This window comes from Amborella trichopoda, chromosome 4 (genome assembly GCF_054954075.1).
Source record: "Amborella trichopoda isolate Santa Cruz 75 chromosome 4, AtrichopodaSantaCruz75HAP2 v2.0, whole genome shotgun sequence".
Classification (NCBI taxonomy): Eukaryota; Viridiplantae; Streptophyta; class Magnoliopsida; order Amborellales; family Amborellaceae; genus Amborella; species Amborella trichopoda.
Genome location: NC_142339.1, coordinates 54,808,859 through 54,831,017, shown reverse-complemented (window position 1 = coordinate 54,831,017; position 22,159 = coordinate 54,808,859). Strand labels below are relative to the sequence as shown.

General features: G+C 36.9%; 1 protein-coding gene and 1 pseudogene across 1 annotated transcript; both read right to left on the bottom strand.

Moving 5' to 3' along the window:
* Nucleotides 1–1,090: 1,090 nt before the first annotated feature.
* Nucleotides 1,091–9,152, bottom strand: LOC18422141 (L-ascorbate oxidase). Its single transcript, XM_006826936.4, has 5 exons — nt 8,782–9,152; nt 7,921–8,013; nt 4,959–5,171; nt 4,476–4,673; nt 1,091–2,386 (listed from the first exon to the last, which is right to left on the bottom strand). Exons 1-5 carry the CDS (start codon nt 9,064–9,066, stop codon nt 1,430–1,432), a joined length of 1,746 nt encoding a protein of 581 aa, XP_006826999.3. The 5' UTR covers nt 9,067–9,152; the 3' UTR covers nt 1,091–1,429.
* Nucleotides 9,153–19,729: 10,577 nt separating this feature from the next.
* Nucleotides 19,730–21,481, bottom strand: LOC18422120 (demethylepipodophyllotoxin synthase pseudogene; annotated as a pseudogene).
* Between the last annotated feature and the right edge of the window lie 678 nt (nt 21,482–22,159).

The following is a 22,159-nucleotide window of genomic DNA, read 5'->3' as shown; positions in this document are numbered from 1 at the left end:
CCTCCATTTATAAACAACTGTTTGCCCCCTCATGGAGTTATTCAGCCATGAAAATGGGGCCATATGTATACGTATAAAACCAATCCTTTGTTTTTTGGGTGAGAAATCATGCTTCTTTATTTTCTTTCAGATTTTCAAAAATAATTTGGTTCAAGTAAGATGTCATGGAAAGATAGATTATTTTTCATTCCAGGGAAATGATGAATCCATAGTATCAAATTTTTTACAATTTTACATCAGTTTGGGAAAATGAATTCTGTTTGTAATAAAATTCTGTTTGTAAGGATCCTTGAAGTGCATGTAGTTTTGGGTGTATAATAGAAGGATAAGATTCTGAAGGAATTCGTGAATAATATTTAATAACGCCTGAATTGAACTTGGTAGCCTCTTTGCTTTAATGCCCTAAATATGCCAAATTTCATGAGCACACAAAAGGATTCAGTTTTCAAATGGATATTGGCAATTAAAAAAGGACAAGGTTCTTATGACTCCCTGACTCAACTATTTAAATGAGTCTTCTCTTTGAAGTTCATCTTGGAGATGGACTCGGAATCTAAGAATTTAGGGGTCATAATCTCCACCTTGGTGACTTGTGAATATAAAGAGAAAATTAAATTTTAAAGGTATTTTCTAAGGTTAATTTAAGACTCTGTATTTTAGTCTTGGGGGGCTCCACCATTGCCAACCATCCATCTTTGAGATAGATAGTAGATGCATAAGGGAACGCACGTCCACCCAGGGGACGTCTATGTGGACGTGCATCCCCTGATGCATGGGACACTTTTCTTTCAAAAACACATGAAGAAACAAAACAACAAAAATAATACATAAGCCTCACTCTATGGAAAAAAAGGTAAAAGTCTTACCTTAAAACCCTATCCGAGAATGCAGTTTTCGCAACTAAAAACCAAAAATTGATTATCTTGACCTTAGCAATTATGAGTCTGAAAGAAAAAAATTGAATTTAAACTCTAAAATAATATATTTGTGTAATACATTCTTTGCATTCTCCATTTTTAAATTCGTATAGAATCGCCAAATTTGTATTACTTCTGGAGCTTCAAAATTCATAATTAGAAATAAGAACAGATTTTCAGGCGGTTTCCAATGTTATCTACCCAAAAAGAAAAGGGGTTTGCAATGTTGAAAATACATTTCCAGCAGGCCTTTCAAGTGTGGCTTCACCTTTAATTTTAAAGCCTAGGCCTTATGCTAACTTCAACATAACCAAATATATAATGAACTTCATAATAATGCCGATAGATAGTTATTCGGCGGGCAAGCATACACAACAAAGTCTTTAAGCTCATGATTAATCTCTAGAGTGCTGGCGAAGGAGCTTCACAACGTGATGTCCAGAGTTACGTTCCTAACATGACCACAAAAGTATTTACACTCCTACTGATTCACAGTAATCCATTTAGCACCTTTAAGGTCTCGCAAGTCTTTTTGATTTCCCACAGCCCATAATAGATTTAGGAAGACGAGCAACCCTTTCAATCCCTTCCTCAAACACCACCCCCATGCCTAAATAATAATGGGCCTCAACATGACAATGAAAGGCCCATATCCCAGGATTATCAGCCCTAAACCGGATCACGGTCCACCCATAAGGAAATGCAGGAACTGTATTCTTCACAACAGGATTCACCAAATTATACTTCTTAGGGTCATTAACTGGGTCAAAAACCCCAATTCCATGACCTAAAACCCAGAAATGGTGCCCATGTAGGTGCCAAGGGTGTGTCTCACTCTTGTTTGGATCCAACATATTTGTATTTTGCAATATTATATCTATGGTAGAATTGAAATCTAGCCTATAGATAGAATCACTGTAGGAAGCATTTGGGTTTTTAGGTGGAAGATGGATATCATAATTTTGAAGATCATATTTTTCAGGAGGTGGGGTAGGGTCAAAAGTGTGGGGTAGGTTTTGCTTAAGGGCAATTAGATATGGGGTGCTAGGGAGAACAAATGAGAAGTTATTTATAGACCACCTGCTGAAGCCTTCAATTTTGTTTTGTGTGAAGAACATGTTTATGGCTCTATCAGAACTGAAGGGTGGTCCAGGATTGAAGCCTTTGAGAGCCTTAAGGGATTGGCTTTGAGCCAGGGCATAATTGGTATCATTCCATAATGGACCATTTGGTGGGGTTGTAAGTGGAGGCTTCTTGGGGTGGTTTGGATAGTAGTTAAAGACCGCAGTTCCGGTTGGTGTCTTTGGCATTCGGCCGAGAATATTTACAGCTGCCCAATAATTTCGTGAAGGATCGTTATCAGCTTTAACGATGACAGAGTAGGTCTCGCCGGAGTATAGATTGAGGTTTTGGACCACAACTGGTTCGACATAGTTTCCATCAGCTTCTACTATGGTCATGTTATGGCCCTGTAAAGATCATGCCAAAGTACCAAGTTAAAAATTGTTGTTCAAAGTCCCCTAGCGGATGGGATGATGATAAGTGAAAAATAAGAGAAAACAATACCAAACACAATACAAAGCAAACAAAAATGAAAATAAATAAACATAGAGGACCACTCATATTTATATAGTTTGTCACTGATGTGACTACATCTACAGACAAAGACGATCAATAGCTTGATTCCTGTAACCACGAAGGTATAGTACAGTTCTCACATAACAAATTTAAATTAAAGAGCGAAAAGCACATGAGAAACCTTTTAATACTATCTCAAACCCCAACTTAACCCCTAAACATGTCCACCAAAAATACTCCCACAGTAGACCTCGGTCTTGCCATTAAGGGCTGCATAGCAAGAGAGCCCAAGAACAACATAGAATAGATATGTTTACAGCCATATTCGAAAGATCTCAGATGAAATTCTTCCTGATGTATCCTTTAAACTAAACAATTAAAACCAGGTAGAAAAGAGCGGGGTCTGTTGAATTATTACAATGTGTGAGAAGAGTATGTAGAAACGGAACCTCTCATACACCATTGGCATGGCTAGCTTGAGATTGCGTAAAAACCAAGAAAAAAAACCAAGAGAACTCGAAACTAATAGGAAGAAAAGAAAATACACTTGAACTAAAAAAGAAAGGAAACAACTATTTACTTCAGAGCGGGTTCCCTAGGTCTGGTGCCAAGAGTTGGTGGCCTGGATTAGACTATCACTGGCGAGCATCTTCGTCCTCAACCCTATAGAGATTTGGTTGATATATGAGAAGCTTTCTGTAAGTTTGAAAGGGTTTTTACACGGGGTATATTCTTCCTAAGGATTTTTTTCTAAGGCTTTTTGGTTTTAGGGTATTTTTTAGGGTTGTTTTTCTAAGGCTTTAGGGTATTTTTTAAGGTTTTAGGGTATTCTAAGGCTTTTTGGTTTTAGGGTATGTTTTTCCTAAGGCTTTTTCCCGAAGATTTTTTTCCTGAGGCTTTTTGGTTTTAGGGTTTTAGGGTATTTTTTTCTAAGGCTTTTTCGTTTTAGGGTTTTATGGCTGCTGGGATTGTAAGGAATTAGGTTTAATGTCCTAGGGTTTTTTGGGTTTAAAGGCGAAGAGGGATAGGGAGATCTGAATTCTAGAGCTCGTAGGGTTTTCTATAGGCTTCTAAAGTTATGGGCCATCTACAATTATGCTAGATGTGATCCAAAATCAAACCATAACCAAAAGTCCTCACAGAGATAGGACCCGGCTTTCTAAAAAATTTGGACTCCGTAGGCTTCAGCGACGTGATTCGCATCACTGAGCTCATAGTGGTCAACGATGCGCTCCACGTCTCTAAACTGTAGCCACCACCACATAGTGTAGAAAGTCTCCATGAGGCCCAACGGTGGAGTGATCCAGGTTTTTCAGTTTTCCGGAGCCTTATCATGCTGTTTTGGATAAATTTATATAAATTTGGGTTGATTTGGGTAAGTCTGAATAAATTAATATTGGTCTTGACAGATTGGAATAAGCCTAGTGCTTTCAGGTTTCTCCTAATCATTTTCTAGGGAGTATGAACTACAGGCTATCGTGCACTAGGGTTCACTAAGCTGATATGGTCCCTAATGGTTCAGGTTATGGGTTATTGAGGATTTTCTAGCCAAAATTCAAAGGGAGCGTCTGTTAGTTTACACCATGTAATTCAAGACATAGCTGCACATAACAATAGCTCTCATATGGTCTGTGATTTAAGTTGTTTTCCCATATAATGAAAATTTATTGATAGTTTGAAGGAATCTTTATTTTCTTTTAATGATCTTAGGTAAGCTAGATGTTGCACAAGTACCTCGTTTTAGATCACCAACTCAATACTAACATGTTGGTAGAATCATAAATAAAAAAAATTGAGGAAAATTTTCAAAATGTATCTAACACATGAATTATTTAATCATTTAACATTTTTTTGATTTTATTCAAAAAGCCCTCCAAGAGCACTTGGAGTAATTGAAAGAAGGTAAAATGTTATATAGTTTATAAGTTAGGCGTTTAAATTTCCCAAAAAGTAATTAAACTAGGTCATACCGGTGCTTACCTCAATCATGAAGTTGATGGCAGACAATGAAGTGACGCTTGCTATCCTCAAGCGATAAGTCTTGCCAAAAACCACCGGAATCACATGGGGTGAGCATTCAGGATTTGTGGTGTTGCATATACTCCCCGTTCCCAGTGAATTCAATTGGTTGTTCACTAAAGAACAATTATATGCACCTCTCCCTTGGATCAATAGAGACTGCAGTTAAACGTTTTTTTCAAGTTTTAGTTAAAATGAAGAAAAATTCGAATTGTAAACATCCATCATCCACTCTAAACGACATATGGTGGAGATCGATTGTACGACCATCATATGAAACTCTGGCTAATCTCCATCATCTGTTATAAAAAATGAATGGCAAATATTCAATACTGCACCATACACCATAGAACTATGGTGTATGATATGACCTTACTCTATGCTTCTTGAAAAAACAAAGCTAATTTATGGTGACAAAATGTGTGAAAAGAAAAGGTTGTATACTTGTGGTTCATTGACCCATCGAAAAGGGATTGAAGAGAGGCCAGCGGTTTGCTCAGCAGAGCTCTTGTGCCACCAATCGTTGATAAGGAGGGTGTGTTCCCTATCATAAGAAAATGGCTCTTTGACTCCATCAGAAGGGATTACATGAATAGAACCGTATAGACCTGACGACCTCTGCAACCCATAATGTGCATGATATATGTATGTTCCTGCCTGCCTCAAGCCATTGCATTTTCAAGTTAGAGAGAGTGAGTGAATGATACTTAGATAAATTAACACAAGAGAAAGACGAATGGTATACCAAAACATTTAAATTATCAGAAAGAAAGAGAGAGAGAGAGAGAGAGAGGAGGGGAGGTTTTAGGGTTATTATTAGCTAAATTCACACAAGAGAAAGAAATATGATATGCCAATATATTTATATATGTGTGCGTGCGCGCAAGAAAAAAAAGAGTTTATATCAGGTGTGGACCTTATACTATTGAAGTAAGCTGCGCCTCAAAATACTCTAGAAGATCGTATTCCGATGTTGGACAATCCACTAGTTGATGATAGTTGTATAGTTCTCAAGAAAAAAGATTTGAAGCCTTAAATAAAGGAAAAAGTTTATATAAGGTTACAACTTTAACAGATACACTTTAAAAATCTATCGAAAAATGTTGTTTTAATGTTGAAAAACCCTCTAATTGATCATCTCGATATCGAGATATATGAATATGGGAAAAAAAAAAGATTTTAAATATCATAAAAAATGCATTTTGTAACACATTATCTAGACCGTCCATTTCTAGATTTTCATATGATTATAGATCTACTAGATTTAAACTATTTTTGCCGTCTAAAATTTTATAATTAGAGATAAAAATAGATTTTAATATAATCTTAAAAAATATTTCTACCAAAATTATATATTATGATAAAATTTGAAGGTGCGCATTAATTGGATTGTTTATGGTTGCAAGCTCATAGAAACCCCAACCCATACATAAAAGCTTATGTTGTAAAAAATAATAATTTAACGGGAGATGCTTCGCATCGCTGATGCCAATTGCATATAGCACCTTTCTTCGGTAGATCCCAACGAACACGTCATTGACTACAAAAGACTTCAATATAAAATATATCATGTATGCCTTCTACCATGCCGTACACATACATAGCATCTTCATGGCCTGCCTGTGAATACATATCATACATGACGTGTAGGCGACCTTTTGTTGGTGCTACGGTTAAGTGGTTCCAAAATCAACCGGCTTGGACTTGTCCGAGTTCGACCAAATTACTAGACTGTTAATTTTAGGTGAAAAATCCACTTGGCTATTTGATTTTTCAAATTTTCTTGACCCAATTTTGATTTACAAGAACACTGTAACGTATGTAATATACATTCCAATAAATAATCTATATATTCAGGATGATTATTGGGGAAGCTTATGAGATTATGATAAAAATTCAATGGAATTTACATGGTAAGTGGTGATTTGCTGCAAAATTGAAAACGTGAAGAATTAGGGAAAGTAGAGAACTTATCCAGAGCTCCTTCATAAATCGTGCGGGTGATCAAAACTTGGAATTTCAATACGTTCTTTTGACCGGTCGAAGTTTTCTGAATGGTTATTTCTTCTTAACCCATTCAAATTCGTTTTACTAAAATACCCTGGCATGTTCAATATATTTTTGGAAAAACCAAGTATGGAGAAATTTTCATTCAACAGAAATGAGGATCCAGGCCCTTTTTGAAGATCCGAATTAGGGGTGGCAATGAGCTGGGATTGGGCAGGGCTACCCCAGGCCAAGTCCTTATAGGGCAGGCTTAGGCTTGGCTTGGGCCTAACCGGTAGAAAAAATAAAGGAGAAAAAACAAAGGAAAAAAAAGGGTTGGGCCAGGTCAAACGAAGCCAGCCTTGGCCTTGGACCAGCCCAACCCTCCTTGCCCCACTGCCTTCCCCTTGGGACATGACCGCCTAGCCCTTGGGCTGACCCTCAGGCCATATTTTATGGACCATACCCTAGTTTTTAGAGCTAGGCCTGCTGCCTAGCCCATTACCACCCCTAATTCCAAATTCTTGAAATACTTAGAGAATTGATGTAGGTGTTTCAGAGATTCATGTCATAGTTATCGGGAGCGCCCAACTAGGGTGGCCCTCCCGCTTAGGGACCTAGCTCCGCCGCTCTGCAGCCAGGATCTCGATCGGAACTCGTTCCCTACTTTTTGGGAGCTGGCTCCTATTTTTTGAATTCTCGATCCTGTTCACAACAAAGCTCGCTTCTGATACTGTACGGAACACGTTCCTGAATAAATTAAATCCATGCTCCTAGAGTTTTAGGAGCGCGATCCCTACATTTCCAGAACTCCATCCCTATTTTTCCAAAACATCCTAAAAGAAACTTCTTAAATAAAATTAATTTTTAAAATAAAATAATTATATTTTAAGCCAAATTTTTATAAAAGTGGAGTTATGCGAGTGAGCATGGACTAATCATGCACAGAACGCGGTCTTCCTTAAATGGAACTCGATCTTTTTCAAATAAGAACGCGGTCATTCTTAGATGGGGGCACAATCCTGTTATCAATGGGAGCACGATCCCATTTGACATGGAAAACGTTTCCATTAAATAGGGATCTCGATCCTGATGTATTGGGAACGCACTCCTTATTCATACGGGATCTCGATCCACTACTTTTACCTTCATCGGAACTCGCTCCTCGAGCTCCAGAGCTTTGGGTAGACGTTGCTCTAACGCTCCCGCTCCCAATAACTATGATTCGTATTGCTCTTTAACTGTTCTCCTAATAAATGAGAAACCAGCCAAGATTTTTATTTCTCAAGAAGCAAGATAAACTAGAAAACATATAAAAAAAAGCTCTTGAATTCCAGAAATTATGAATTATTACAAAGTGGCCTAGCAATTCACTAATATTGACTAAGGTTGACTTGGAAAAGGGAAAATGAGCATTGACCTTATCGACCACAAACTTGTACACAAATTTCTCTCCAGGTTGTACAGGGCACTGTGTTATTCCGTTAGCCCCATCACTCCAAGGGCTCCCAATCTGCAAGATAAAAAGATAACAATAAGTGTGTGTGCACGTGAGCTTTTCTCACACATACGTGTGTGCACGTGAGCCTTTCTTACACACACATGGGGGGAGAGAGAATGAGAGAGTTGAGTTAAAATCTATCAATGGAGAGGGAGAGAGAGTTAGTTGAGTTGGGATAAAATCTATCAATGGGGTCCAAGAGAAATAAAATCCATAAATTTGATTGGGTTAAGAGCAGTGAATAAATGGAGTAAGGGATGGGGCGGGGCCGATGTCCGAGCCGAGTAACTGCCGAGGCTGGGTCCGAGTTACTCAGCCTGAGTTGGGCCAAGGCCTTTTAAATCAAAAGGTGTTAAAAAAATACAAAAAAAATCACAAAAATAGGACAAATATGTTTCTTAAAAAAAATTAAACAAAACACATCTAAATTAGGTTTAAAAAGCAGAGAAAAATAGATTTCAAAATATTGATTTTGTGATGGGCGTATTTTAGAAATAATGAAAAATGTAGAAGTAAGTATTCATGGGTAAAATACTTCATAGAAACAATAAAAAAAACATATTACAAATGAATTTCTGACTTTTTTTGTTTTTTATAATTGTTTTAAATTTTTTAAGATTCCACTTAACTCGAGGATACTCGGACTCAACAGGAGGCGAGTCCGAGTTACTCGAGCGAATCCGGGTTGTCTCGCCCGAGTTTGTTAGAGATATGGGGAGAGAGGGAGAGAGAATCAAAGTTGTAGAGAGAGAGAGAGAGAGAGAGAGAGAGAGATCAGACCTGACGAATCCCATGCCAGTGAATAGCAAGGTTCTCAGTAACCAACAAGTTGTCCACCTCAACAACCACAGTGTTCCCTTGCTCTGCAAAAATGGTTGGTCCTGGTGATTCCCCGTTTATAGTGATCACCAGCTTCTCATAGCAATCCGGAGACTTGTACTCATATTTCACCTTCCATTTGTAACTCTGAATTCTTGCTTCAACACATGAAATTAACATCAACTTTAGAAAAACAGTGGCAATTTGCCATACCAAACGACCTCGTATCCCATAACTCTTCCCCATATTGAAAACTGAACTTCTCGTTGGAAGTAAGTTTCATTAGTACATGCCCCTTATTGATAAAGCTTCAGAGTTTGGGTCCCATGTTGAGGTTTTGTGTACAATAAGGGAGAGTTTACTACATTTTAGTTGACCAAGAGCTCTTGGAACTCAACCATAGTCCATGTAGTATGGTATGGCGTACTAAAGGGTGAGGTTTCCATAAGGCATTGACTTTATGGAAACAAAATAAAGCCTCACCTCAGTTTGGGTCCCATGTTGAGGTTTTGTGTACAATAAGGGAGAGTTTACTACATTTTAGTTGACCAAGAGCTGTTGGAACTCAACCATAGTACATGTAGTATGGTATGGCGTACTAAAGGGTGAGGTTTCCATAAGGCATTGACTTTATGGAAACAAAATAAAGCCTCACCTCAAATCTGCGTTTGGAGAGCACTTTAGCAATAAAAAATCAATTCTCAACACCGAAAATAAATTTTGAAACTCAAAAAATGGTAAAAATTTTATAGATCTACGAGCACTTATTTTTATGGCGAAATGGATGGTTTAGATAATTTGTTACAATATACACTATTTTTAGAACTTGAAATCTTAAAGGTTTTCCATTACCATAATGTTCAAGTTGAGATGATCGATGTAAAGCTTTTCCAATACTCGAACTGAAATTTTTTATGAGTTATGAAGCGGGGCTTTACTTATTTTGATAGAGCTGCAACCCCACTAAACCATTTTCTTATACGAAAAGTTGTTATCTACTTAACCATCATTAAGAGCACCATCATTAAGAGCAGGACTCACCTAACATATAAATATACAACCCAAACGCGGAATGAGGTTTTTTAAATTATTAAGGAGAATATCAGTTTATAATAGTCATTAAGCTAGTCAACACCATAATGTTACTTTTAAATTTCATTTAACTCATGTACCTCCCATAACACATGGCCAAAAATTCTCTCGTTCAACATTTGAAACCCTAAATGGCATCCTAGTAATTTAGCCTAACATAAGTGCCAAGTCAAATGACATACATAATTATCAAATGATGAAAATACTCATGGTTACTTAGGATTAGCAAAGTGGAACTGACTTTTTCTAATTATAAACATTTGTTCCATGTTGATAACTTCAACAACGATGGATATTAACGATGGATATTTTTGTCCTTTCGTTCGGCTTTACTTGAATCAACGGGGAAAGAGTATACCTGCCCGAGATAAAGACAGGACGCAAGAGGTCATGTTGTAACATCCACCATCCTAACCATTGATGTCTTGAGTCCATTTCTAAATCTCTTTACTATTATTCAACACGGTATACGTGTGAAAAACGATTTAGTTCTGACCACATTAATGATGGTACAAAGGATTTAACCATCGATCATCTTTCCCTAATTATTATTACAGAATAATTTTGTTATAAAACTTCTTTTTGTGATTGGTTAGGGAGTGCTCTAACGTGGAAACGGGTTATCCCGGTCAATGTTTAGACTTTTGACCAGCACAGTTGTGCAAGACGACGAGACACCTTATTTTTAAGCATTACGGAGTCGAGGTATGATGTTAGAGCCGGAATTATTGTTGGGGTGGCAATGGACCCGAACCCGATTGGACCTGACCCAGGTCTGGGTATGGGTAAAAAAGTTCGACCCAGCGGATCAGGTTTGGGTTCAAATCTTAGACTCGAATAATATTCTAATCCTAGTCTATATAGACCCGATCCCTTGCCACCCCTAGTAGGCAATCACCTTTAATATAAAAAATAACCATGCGAACAACAAGCACAATGTAAATAAGTAGGCAACCCCCTTAGTGAATCTTAGCTTCCCTAACCAAATAAGAAGAATAAACCATAAACATCCTTCTTACAGACAGCGCAGCACATCCGTGGGTTGGGGGATCCACCCCACGGATCTGCATTTTTTAACACTTCCTTGCACACATTGGGCGAAAGAAATCCAAATTTTTTTAAATTTTTGGACAAGAAAGAAATCCAAATTTTTTTAAATTTTTGGACAAGAACTATGGGATAATGTTTGGAAAGAGAGGAGGTAGGTACTTACAAGAGTTTGAGAAGAATACATTCATGGAAAGAAAAAGAAATGGTCCATTAGTTAATAGTGAGTAGCAACATTGAAGTCCAATCGAAACTATAGAGAACAACGTCAATAACTAACATTTATTCAAATAAAGAAATTGAAAAGGGATCCAATTCAGAAAACTCCAATTAAGTTGCACTTGATGAAAGCTTGAGCAAAAAAACCAGTCTTTTTTTCAATGAGGAAGACAGAACTGTTTTTTCAAATAGTTTAAGAGTTCGTTTTTTTAAAGTACTAGGTGGGGTGCGGTGGTATTATAATCACGACCATAGCACGCGTCTATTCGATTAGGTAAGAAAGTCGATCTTGAATTTTTGAGAAAGAATTTGACTTTCAAGTTCCATAGGGGAGAAAACATAATAATATCTATCTTAACCCGAGAAATCTTAAGCGCATTTGAAATCTCTAAGAACTTTCACTATTTTTAAATGCCATCTTCAAACATCATCATCACCATGGTCATGGTCATGCGCCGAAGAATTTTTGGCACGTACACTAACGTATGCGACTGTACGAGTTTTCACGAGGTTTGGAACCTGGAGGTCGCTCGAAATCACTACAAATCCATGAATTTGGAGCTCCAAAATCATTACCCATCACTGCAAATGGATGATGCATACCCCAGTTATGTACCATCATGAGGGAATGCTTCTCCTTGTGTTATTCTTGACATATGCAAATTGCGACATTTTGGACAAAAAAAAGGCAGATTTGAAAATTTGATATGCAAAGATGACTGATTCAAGTTACTATTCTCTGTTGACCTCAGGGTATTGGCCTTGAATTTTGGCCGTTCCTCTTCAATTCCATGGGAATGTGGAAAACCACATTTGTAAATGTGATGGGTGCATTAAAAGGAAAAACCCGATTTTAGAATTTTTATTTTTTAAAAAAAGAATTTCTATATACCTACCTTACATATCCGGCATAAAAATTCACTAACACAAAAATAAAAGGCTGGCAATAGCCTGGCCTGGTCAACCCAGCTATAAAAAAAAGTAGGATTGGGGCCACAAACTGTGCCTTGAGAGCAGGGTTTAGGCCAGGCCACTGCCAGCCCGGTTCAACCTTCTTATTTTATTTTACTTTTGTTTCATTTGTCCTAACCTGGCCCGGCCCCAATATGTCTACAGCCACGCTTGCGCTCCCTTTGGGGACAAGGGCCAGGCCGGGGCCAAAGCTGGCCTGGCCCATTGCCACCCTTAAACCATAGTTGTTGTCCACGTGGTATTTCGTCGAAACCTTCTAAATCGATGTTTACTACGAGATGAAGAAAAATAAGTCTAAAGGATATATATATTTTTTGAATGTTAACTTGCATAGCCTAAACCATATATTATTAAGAAGATACCAACCCTCAATAGGCCTATAAAAAAACAATGCTTGGCAACGCAATGAGGTTTCTTCGAAGATCTACTATCTCGAAAGGCTTCCAAATGGGTTTGTCTACTTTTTTTTGCCTAATAGATTGACTTGGCCCTTCGAGAAGGTGGAAGTCTTTTTTTCTTTTCTGCTTCTTTGAAATGTTGAATGGAGGGTGGGATGTTATATTGAGGCAAGAGCTTCCCTAACCACCTAGGGTTAGTTATGGGTTAGGCAGCCAGATCCTAAAAACGTAGAGCTTGGTTCACAAATTATAGCCCGAGGGCCAGGCTAGGGTCAATGTTGTCCCAGCCCGGCCTACTTTTTTATTTTATTTTTTTTTCATTTTTTGACCTAGCCCGACCCGTTGCCACCCTTACCCCAACACAGTCCTCCATCAACTAATAAAACACACACATATGCACACACCTAGGTTTGCTCTTAATAGCATCGACTACTTAGCGCCCCATTTGGATGTCCAATTTCCAAGCTGAAAGAATTTTATTGCTCCACCGAGGCATAACACTATTCAAGCGTGAGTATACCCCTTTTTATTGGCAAAACTTTGCTCAACAGTAGGGTTTTGCCATTAACCATAAAGTGATGCATCTTAAAATAGATACACAACTAGAAAGGGGAAGGAAAGGGAAACCCTTAAAAGGAGACACAATTTAAAGGAGAGCATCTAAATATTTAATCAAACAACGTCCTATAATGGATGGAGCGAGATTTGAAGGAAACATCATGATTTAAAGATAGGATTCCTTTTTTATAAAAGTCAAACATGAAGACAGAAAAAGTAAAGCAAAATGCAAAAAAATTCAATTTCAAATCCACAAGTGGGCATTATTTTCTTAGATTGAAACCAATGTCATTGGTCTATCATCTTGTTTTGATAATCGAACTTGGGAGGTGAAGTTTTTATTAGAATTGTTTGAACATCATGAGATCAATTTATCATTATAATCCTTGGAGCCTTTTTCCAACTATTTGGAGTTGGCTATATGAATTTTGGTATGCCATTCTGTTCTATCAATGGTCATACCTTCAGTAGGGTCATAAATCCCAATTTTTTTTTTTACTACTTCCAATTATGTCCTTTTGGGCATACCCTGTGTTATTTTTTTGCTTTCCACTTGAACTAACTCACACCTCCTAACATGCGCTATACTAGGTCTGTGCTGCACATGGCCAGCCTACCTAAGTCTACTTTCTCTTATCACGAGATCAATTGATTTCGAAAAATCAGATTAGCAGCCTTCCGTTGGTGGCCTTGTGTCTTGATGAATAATTGAAATCTCGTATATCTTAGCTGTCATCAAACCATTCCACCGGTTTTGGAGCTTCATGAACACAATTTGAAAGCCCTAATACCAGATCACCACAGTATTGTGACTGTTAACTCCATGTGATGAACGGCTAATGCACCTATGCCATTCAATGATTTAAGATCGAGGTTCTTTCATTGCTTAGTTTGAGAACTAGTGAAGTGTTAAGGGTGGATTTGTTTGGACATGATCCATGCTCAAACTCATGTATTGAGTGTTTCAATTTTATTTTTTCTATCCATCAGTTGAGCTAAGATTTTGGGGGTCTATAGTTTTCATCCCCATACAAATGTAAAAAATATAAAAAAAGTAATTGGAGAAAAAATAGACCCTCACAGACGAGCAATTTTATTTGATTTTCATAAATTGGATTGAGCTAAAATTTTAAGCATCCATGCTTTTCACCCTTATGCACTAATAGAAAATATAGAATATAATTTATAGAAAATAGAATGAACGAAGCACCCTTGAAACTCCATATCATGGTTCACCTAAATGCTATCGAATCCAACAGTCATATCTTGATTGGACACTACAAAGCATGTCTGAGTATTCAAATTCAAGACTTTTTGATTTTATGTACGTTAGATCGGCCGGAATTTTGGGTGTCTATTGCGTATTTATAAAAATATTTTGAAAATATGTTGTAAACAATAAAATAACCACAAAAATCTCTATAACTTTGAGTGTATTTTGGTCATTTTATTTTATTTGAATGATTTCTATATTTTATACACACGTGCCTTAATGAGATGCACATGCCCACCAAATTTCATTGTTGATCCAATTTCAGAAAAACAAATAAAATAAAACTTGAAGCTTTGTGACACAGTTTCAAAATAACAAAACGATCCAGTACATAATAAATACAAATTTCCAAATTTATAGGCATTGCACTCTTCCATGCATTGCGTTTTTTTTTTTTTTGGGGGGGGGGCGGGGGGTGGTTTGTGGTTGTGGAAGACGGCATTTCCAATTTTTGAGAACTTAAGACTTCCTTTTCATTAGGCATTTCTAGTTACAAAACTAGAATTACTATATAAGGGTTGTTTGGCAACAAGAGATATTCTTCCATGTGTTGGGTTTTTTATTTTGGGGCGGGGGTTGGGTTGTGGTTGTGGAAGACTGCATTTCTCATTTTTGAGAAATTTAGACTTCCTTTCCATTTTTCATAAGCATTTTTAGTTACCAAACTAGAATTGCTATATAGGGGTTGTTTGGTAACCGGAAATTTGGTTGCTGCACAAGAAATTTCTTAAAAATTGTGGCATTCCCAGTTTGGCAACTGAAAATGTTATTAAGGAAGTCCATATTTTCAAAAAAAAAATGAGCAATGCGGACTTCTACCCCATGGAAGAGTAAATTATCCGAAAGTGGGAAATGTGAATTTCCCACTTTTCCCAATTTTTTTTATCGTTTTGTCCTTTTTAAAATTCTCCCTATCAAATATTTTACTTTTTTTGAAATGGGTTCAAGATGAATTTGGGAGGGTACGTGTACCTAATTAGGTAGACTTTATAAAAAACAATTGTTTATGTAAAATATAATAACTGAACTACCGTTCAAATTTTTAGGGGTAAAATAATTATTTTTCCCAAAATATTTTTTAATATTTCCTATAAGTGCAATTATTTAGATAATCAGACACCCTGAAATTTCAGATCTCTCCAATCTATATGAAAAAATAAAAATTGAAGCACACTAGATTGGATGGTTGAGATTGATAGTGTTTAAGGTGATACGTAATGTGGAGTTTCACAGGAGTCACGGTCATTCTATATTTTTTAAAAATATTTTATAATGGAAAAGTATACAATCAGATCATTTATCTTTGGATAATGTGGTGACATGTAATCTTGATTATTGGATTTGAAATTGGATGGCTACATTTATTCCCTGACCAAGCTCAAACTTCAAAAAAAATTTTCTGAAACTTCGTGATGCACCCAAGCAATCAGATTTCATATCGGATTATTATAAGTAATTATGAAGGCAAATTGTCTCATTGTATGCCATCTCGTTTATAATTTTTATCGTTGCCAAACAACCCCACAAACGAAAATTTTGACTTCCATTCTAAAAATATGCCATTGCCAAACACCCCTATTATCTCTTAGAAATCTCTCCTTTCTAATAGTTGTTATCGTATGCAGTATAGGAAAAATTGAACTGGACATGGCCCTGAAAGCTGTTCAATCAGTTTAATGGGTAAACCGGCCAGTTCAACAGTTTTAAACAGAAAAGTCTTGAGCGGTCAAAAAAATATTAAAAAATAAAAAATCTAATAAAATATGAAAAATAAAATTAAAGAATAATTAAACAAAGCACATCCAAATAAAGTTGAAAATTAATGAAAAATAGACTTTAAAGAATCGATTTGTACCTAGTGGTATATTTGAAATTTTCTAAAAAATACAAAAATACAAAAAAATGTAAAAATAAATATTAATAGCCAAAACGATTTTCAATGTTTTCCATAATAATGAAAAACATTAAAAAAATACATTACAAACAAAATATTTTTTGAGATTGTATATAATTTTTTCATAAAAATACCCACCCAGTCACCAAAATTGGCTAAAATCAAAACCGGCCAGTTCTGATCTAACTGAACGTTTACCGATTACAACGCCTAATTTTTCTTTGAAGGGAAATGATCTAATGCAACAGTTGTATAATAGTATAATACAACCACACCTCTAAAAAACCATATTTTTCGCATTTGTATGACCCCAAAATTTGCACACACATTCTCTGCATCCTCATAATTAGTCCTACAATTTTTTTAAAAAAAAATTGTACCCTATATATGGTCAAAATTAGTACCCATCCAACAAAGAATCTTGACCATCCATTTGGTGAATTTCAAGATCTAGGCCTTAACAAATTCAAAATTACTTTTTAATTTTTTAGCATTATTAATCTGATGATGATAACGCTATATAAAAATTTTGGGAATAAAAAATTCATAATGAGGCCTATATCTAACTATCTCAATAAAATGGACGGCTTAGATTAATTGGGCTAGAATGAGAATTTTCTAGAGCGTTTTTTCAAAATTTTCTTTTTTATGATTATTCTTCATAATGAACAGAGTATACATTTAAAAATTTGTGTCAAACAAGTATCTCTAATATAATTTTTGAAGATGGTTGCATTATACTATTATACAACCGTTGCATAACAGTTTTTCATGTCACCCTACCCACATATAAAAGTTGTGTCTCCTTTACTCACTCTCCACCCATCCGATCATGATGTCCACGTTTTGTCAAAAGAATCTTTACGATATCGACAATTCGAGATACCGCATTTCCATTGCTGTCATCAATCTATCTATTCTACAAATTATTATTATTTTTAGTTATGTGGGAAGCCGCACGTGTATATATGTGTTGGCTGACTCATAGAAAACCCATCTTTCTATAACTTCATAGGAAACCCATCCTTCTATAACTTCATAGGATTATATGGTCGATTTGATAATGGGTTCGATTTGTACAAGGCTGAAGTCCTAAACAATCAAAAGTAAGATGCAACTTGAAATAGTATAGAAAGATATTATTTCAGTATGGGAAATCTTTGTGATGGCTTGAAAATTTATTTTATCTCTAATTATAAAATCTAAAGCTTCAAATAACAGTGTAGATCAAACATCTCTATGAACACTTGATAATCTTGAAAATTGACATTCCAAAAAATGTGTTACAATATGCATTAATTCTAAGATTTGAAACCCATGTTTTCTTATGTCCATACATCTTTGAGATGATCAATCTGAAGATTTTTATGCAAAATACCATGTATTGCGCTTAGCTTTGGTTCCTTCGTCTCTCTTTAAAGCATTCCACAGAGAAAGAAAGTAGTGAAAGCTTGCTTTAAAGCGTGGTCTTGCAGGATGATACTATCCATGTATTTCTTCATTGAAAACAGCTATTTATTATTTTTGTTTTTTGGGGCTCAATGGCTACGCTGAGGAGAAGATATCTGCAAAATTGTGCATCTTTGTAGTGCTCCTACATAGGGTTTTACCCTAGTACCATACACTTTTAGGAGTTTGGAAGTTGGCTCTTTTGTAGGCATGCCATCTAAATAGAGTATATAAATGGATGAACTTGTATAAGGCTTAGGCTCTATGAAAACTAAATAAAGCCTCATCTTAAATCCTCGTCTGAACAAAAATCTTCATGATGGCTTTAAAATCAATTTTCAATACCAACAATAAAATTTGAAACTCAAAAAATTGTACAGATCTTGTGGATCTTTGAATACTTATTGTTTGGGCAAAAAAGATGGTCTAGATAATTTGTTAAAATATGCACTATTTTTTAGAGTTTGAAATCATTATTTTTTTCACAACCATAATATTCAAGTCGAGATTATCGACGTAACGACATAAAGGTTTTCCAATGCTTGAATTATAACTTTTGATGAGTAATTAAGTGAGGCTTTACTTATTTTGATATGACTACAGCCCTATCAAACCATTCTCCTATATAAATTTATTTGATATAATAGTCGACCCAAGCCTATACACGAGGCTCCAACTATATTTCCCCACATGGCATCCAAGGAATGTGAGGCTTGATATATATATATATATATATATATATATATATAGAGAGAGAGAGAGGTGGATGTAAAGTCATGAGTATATATATATATATATAGAGAGAGAGAGAGGTGGATGTAAAGTCATGAGGAACATGATTTAGGGACGATGGATGCCGCACCTCAAAATAAAGGTGGGTGTAGAGCATGTGCTTCCATGCATTTTTAATATTCTCATATAATGCTCATAGAAAAACTATCAAAAAATAAGTAAAATAAAGAGAAATTATCATAAATATACTTTAATTTTTTACAAATTAGAAAAAAAACTTTCAACTTTCATAAACTTCGTCTATACCCTTTTTCCTCAGTTTTGCCATTTAGAATAATCCGAGTTATCATGGCATTTAAAATGCCGTATAAAATGGGGTAGGCATTACAATACTTTAAGTACCGTAATGTTAGGGCTTCACAATAATACGACTATTGTGAAGGCTACTTTGTTAATAAATTTTTTTTAAAAAAAGGGTGTGAATGAGGTTTATGAAAGTTGAGGTTTTTTTTTTCCAATTAGGCGAAAATAAATATATATTTCTAATAATTTCCCTAAAATAAAGGTGGGTATAGAGCATGTGCTTCTGCACATTTTTAACAATAACCCTAGCTGAAATTTCATACCAAGGTATACACTAGTTTTGTTGTATAATTCAACAGCATATTAACATGGACAAAATTTATATAAGGTCGAAGCCCTAAAACATCAAACTAAGGTGCACCTCAAAATTTCAGAGAAGAAGTTGTTTCGATATCGAAAAACCCTCAAATCCGATCATCTTGACCTTGAAATACATGGATGTAAAAAAAAAAAACGAAACAAATTTCAAATTTTAGAAATTATAATGCAATATCAAGACAATCAATTTTAAACATTTTAGTGTGTTTTCAAACCTGCTTGATCGACATCATTTTTAAATCTTTAAATTTTATAATTGGAGATAAAAATAATTTTTTTGGACTATCATAAAGATTTTCGATATTGAAATGAGATCTTTTGACACTGTTTTGAAAATGCTCTTGAATTTGATTGTTAAGAGCCTCAGCCTTGTACAAACCGCAAAATTGGTATTCAGAGCTAACTCAAACCCACAAAAGAGAGATAAGAGGAGGTGACATGCATGTAGATTTGACAATGAGGAATCACAAGAAATTCCATTGAAATTCTAATCAGCAGATTATTGACATCTCAACTAGATGAGTTAATAGTCTCCAAGTTACTAAGCACTAAGGAAGTGGATGGCTTCTATGAGACCAACAAGCTTTGAGGTATTCAACTCTTACACAGTAACTCAAGGGGGAGACAGGGCTCCATGAGAGCTTCCAAAGGTGAGGCCCTTGGGGTGGTGAGACCAACGGTCTCGGTCATGTCAAGTGAAGAGCAATCATGAGGGAGGTGCCAATCCAAGCTATGGAGGAGGCTGGCAAGGGCCAAATGCACCACCGAGAGGGCGAGGGACATGCTCGCCGGCCGGCCCCGAATGGTAAGAGCTGAAAATGTTGCCCCTTCACATCCACCTAGCTCCCTATAAACCTATCTGGCTCAAATTTGAGGGGCTGATTCCACCACCATGGGTCCCTCTGTATCTTCCATGCACTTATGAGCAGTCGTGTGCCTGCAGGCACATGGAACCCGGCCACCACACAGTCCTCCATGGATTCATGTGGGACAAGGAGTGGGGCGGGTGAGTACAGCCGCATTGTCTCCTTGATGATCGCCTATAGGTAGGGGAGGTTGGCTATGTCGGCCTCCTCCACCCTTCTTTCCTTTCCGATCTTCGTGTCGAGCTCCTCTTTAACTTTCCTCATGGCCTCCGGATTGCTCAATAGAGAAGCCAGAGCCCATTCCAGCCTCACCGCGGATGTGTCTGTTGCAGCAAATATGATCGATCACCTTAGAACCAACCAGACAATATAGTGAGCTCAATCGAACTCCAACCATGAAACAACGAATTCAAGCCATCGACCGGGGCTCCGACCTTTGTCATTTGGGTCATCAATATGGTGATCGAACCCCGATCAACAGCCATGATTCGAATTTTACAAGGACATGTTTTATACCAGAATTCATAGCATACACAAGGTTACGAGGAGTGTGGACTTGATATGATATCTCTCCTGTGAGGTGTGGATGCAGAGAGCGAAGCGATCTGTGGGTGGGTCATCCGACAAGGACAACATCACATCCAAGAAATCCGCAGCCTTCTCACGATCTACAACCTCACCTGTCGCCGCTCCGCTCGTCCAACCGCAATTGAGAAATGATATTCGTCTTCTCCCTCAATTTCTTCATGGCTCGTTCGGAGCCCTGTAGATCGATCCACCCCAACACCGCCATTACGTCACCCAAGCCACTCACATAGAACGCCTCCTCCACCAATTCCTTAAACTCCATAACCTCCTCTTCAGGACCCAGCCTCAAACTGCTCCTTCCCCCAACCATCTTTTTGATAACTTCCAGCACCATATCCACCCTGATGCCCACTTGCACCTTCTGCCCCTCCTCCTTTCTTGCTTCCCACACACTATATAATCTCTTCAAGCAATTCGCACTCTCTTCGTCCCGGACATGGCTGAGCGTCTCAAGACGACGAGTTGATAGCAGCTCCAGTGTGCAGACCTTGCGTAGATCCCTCCACAAGGGGCCATAGGTGGCCCAAGCAATCGCGGTGTAGTCGAAACCAAGAGTCCTACCCGCAGCCACCATGGGGCGAGAGGCGAAGGCTCGATCGTGTGTGGTGAGGCACTCCCTCGCTATGTCCGCATCACTCACCACCAGTGTCGGCTTCTGTCCCATTCTCAACTTCATGATTAGTCCGTGGCAATCTGCGAGCGATGCAAGCACGCGGTGAAGGGGCTTGTCAACCATTAGCAGGTGGAGGTGGCCGATAAGCGGCCACCTCAGTGGCTCGAGCAGCAATTTCCCTTTGGTGGTGGTGCCATGGAGGAGAATTCTGATTAAGACCCACGCCACCAGTAGCGAGGCTGCTAGTGCTTGCGCTGTGCCTCCTAGGTTCAACCTCATCTCTACCTGTCTTATATATATATATATATATATATATATATATATATAGTACAACAAGGACCATAGAAAAGAGTCGACTTGCGTTTTTTAATTCCTGGGGAAAGCATACAGTGCATTTGCTCTATCGGGTAAAACCTAAGCTAGAAGTTGTTTTAGGACCTCGACTTTGAGAATGTCATATATTCAACTTAGCGACCAACCTTAGAAAAGACAAAACTCTCTAAGTGCCCTATAAAAATAATGCTAACTCAAAATTTATTTTTTTGAATAGTCATTTAGTGATTTTTAGGTCGATCTCAAAATTTCATAAAAGAAAGCCTCTGAATTAGCTCTTTTTCTAAAAGAGTTAATCAACTATATGATCCAATCGGTACATGATATATATGCCAAAAAAAAATATAGTGGTTATTCTTGTCGTTAAATAGCGAATTATATAGTTCATAAAAGGATTTGGGAAAGGTTTTTATAATTCCCATCTAGCATAGAAGATCTATGTTTCGTCCAATTTTCATCAAGAGAGTCACTCATCGTTTGATTTTAGATCTGATGTCTTAAAGTGTTTTATTTTTAGTTTTTTTTTTTTATATACAAATTGTATGAATATGAAATTTGGTATGTGGTATCTTTTCATTGGGGCACACCTACAAAAAATATTAAAAATAATTTTTTGATAAAACA

Coding starts and splice junctions, on each gene's coding strand:
- LOC18422141 (XM_006826936.4), bottom strand. CDS start 9,066: ATGGGGAAGAGTTATGGGATACGAGGTCGTTTGGTATGGCAAATTGCC. Junction 5,172..7,920: donor ACAAGTTTGTGGTCGATAAG/GTCAATGCTCAT, acceptor GGCTTGAGGCAG/GCAGGAACATACATATATCA. Junction 4,674..4,958: donor GATGGGTCAATGAACCACAA/GTATACAACCTT, acceptor GTTTAACTGCAG/TCTCTATTGATCCAAGGGAG.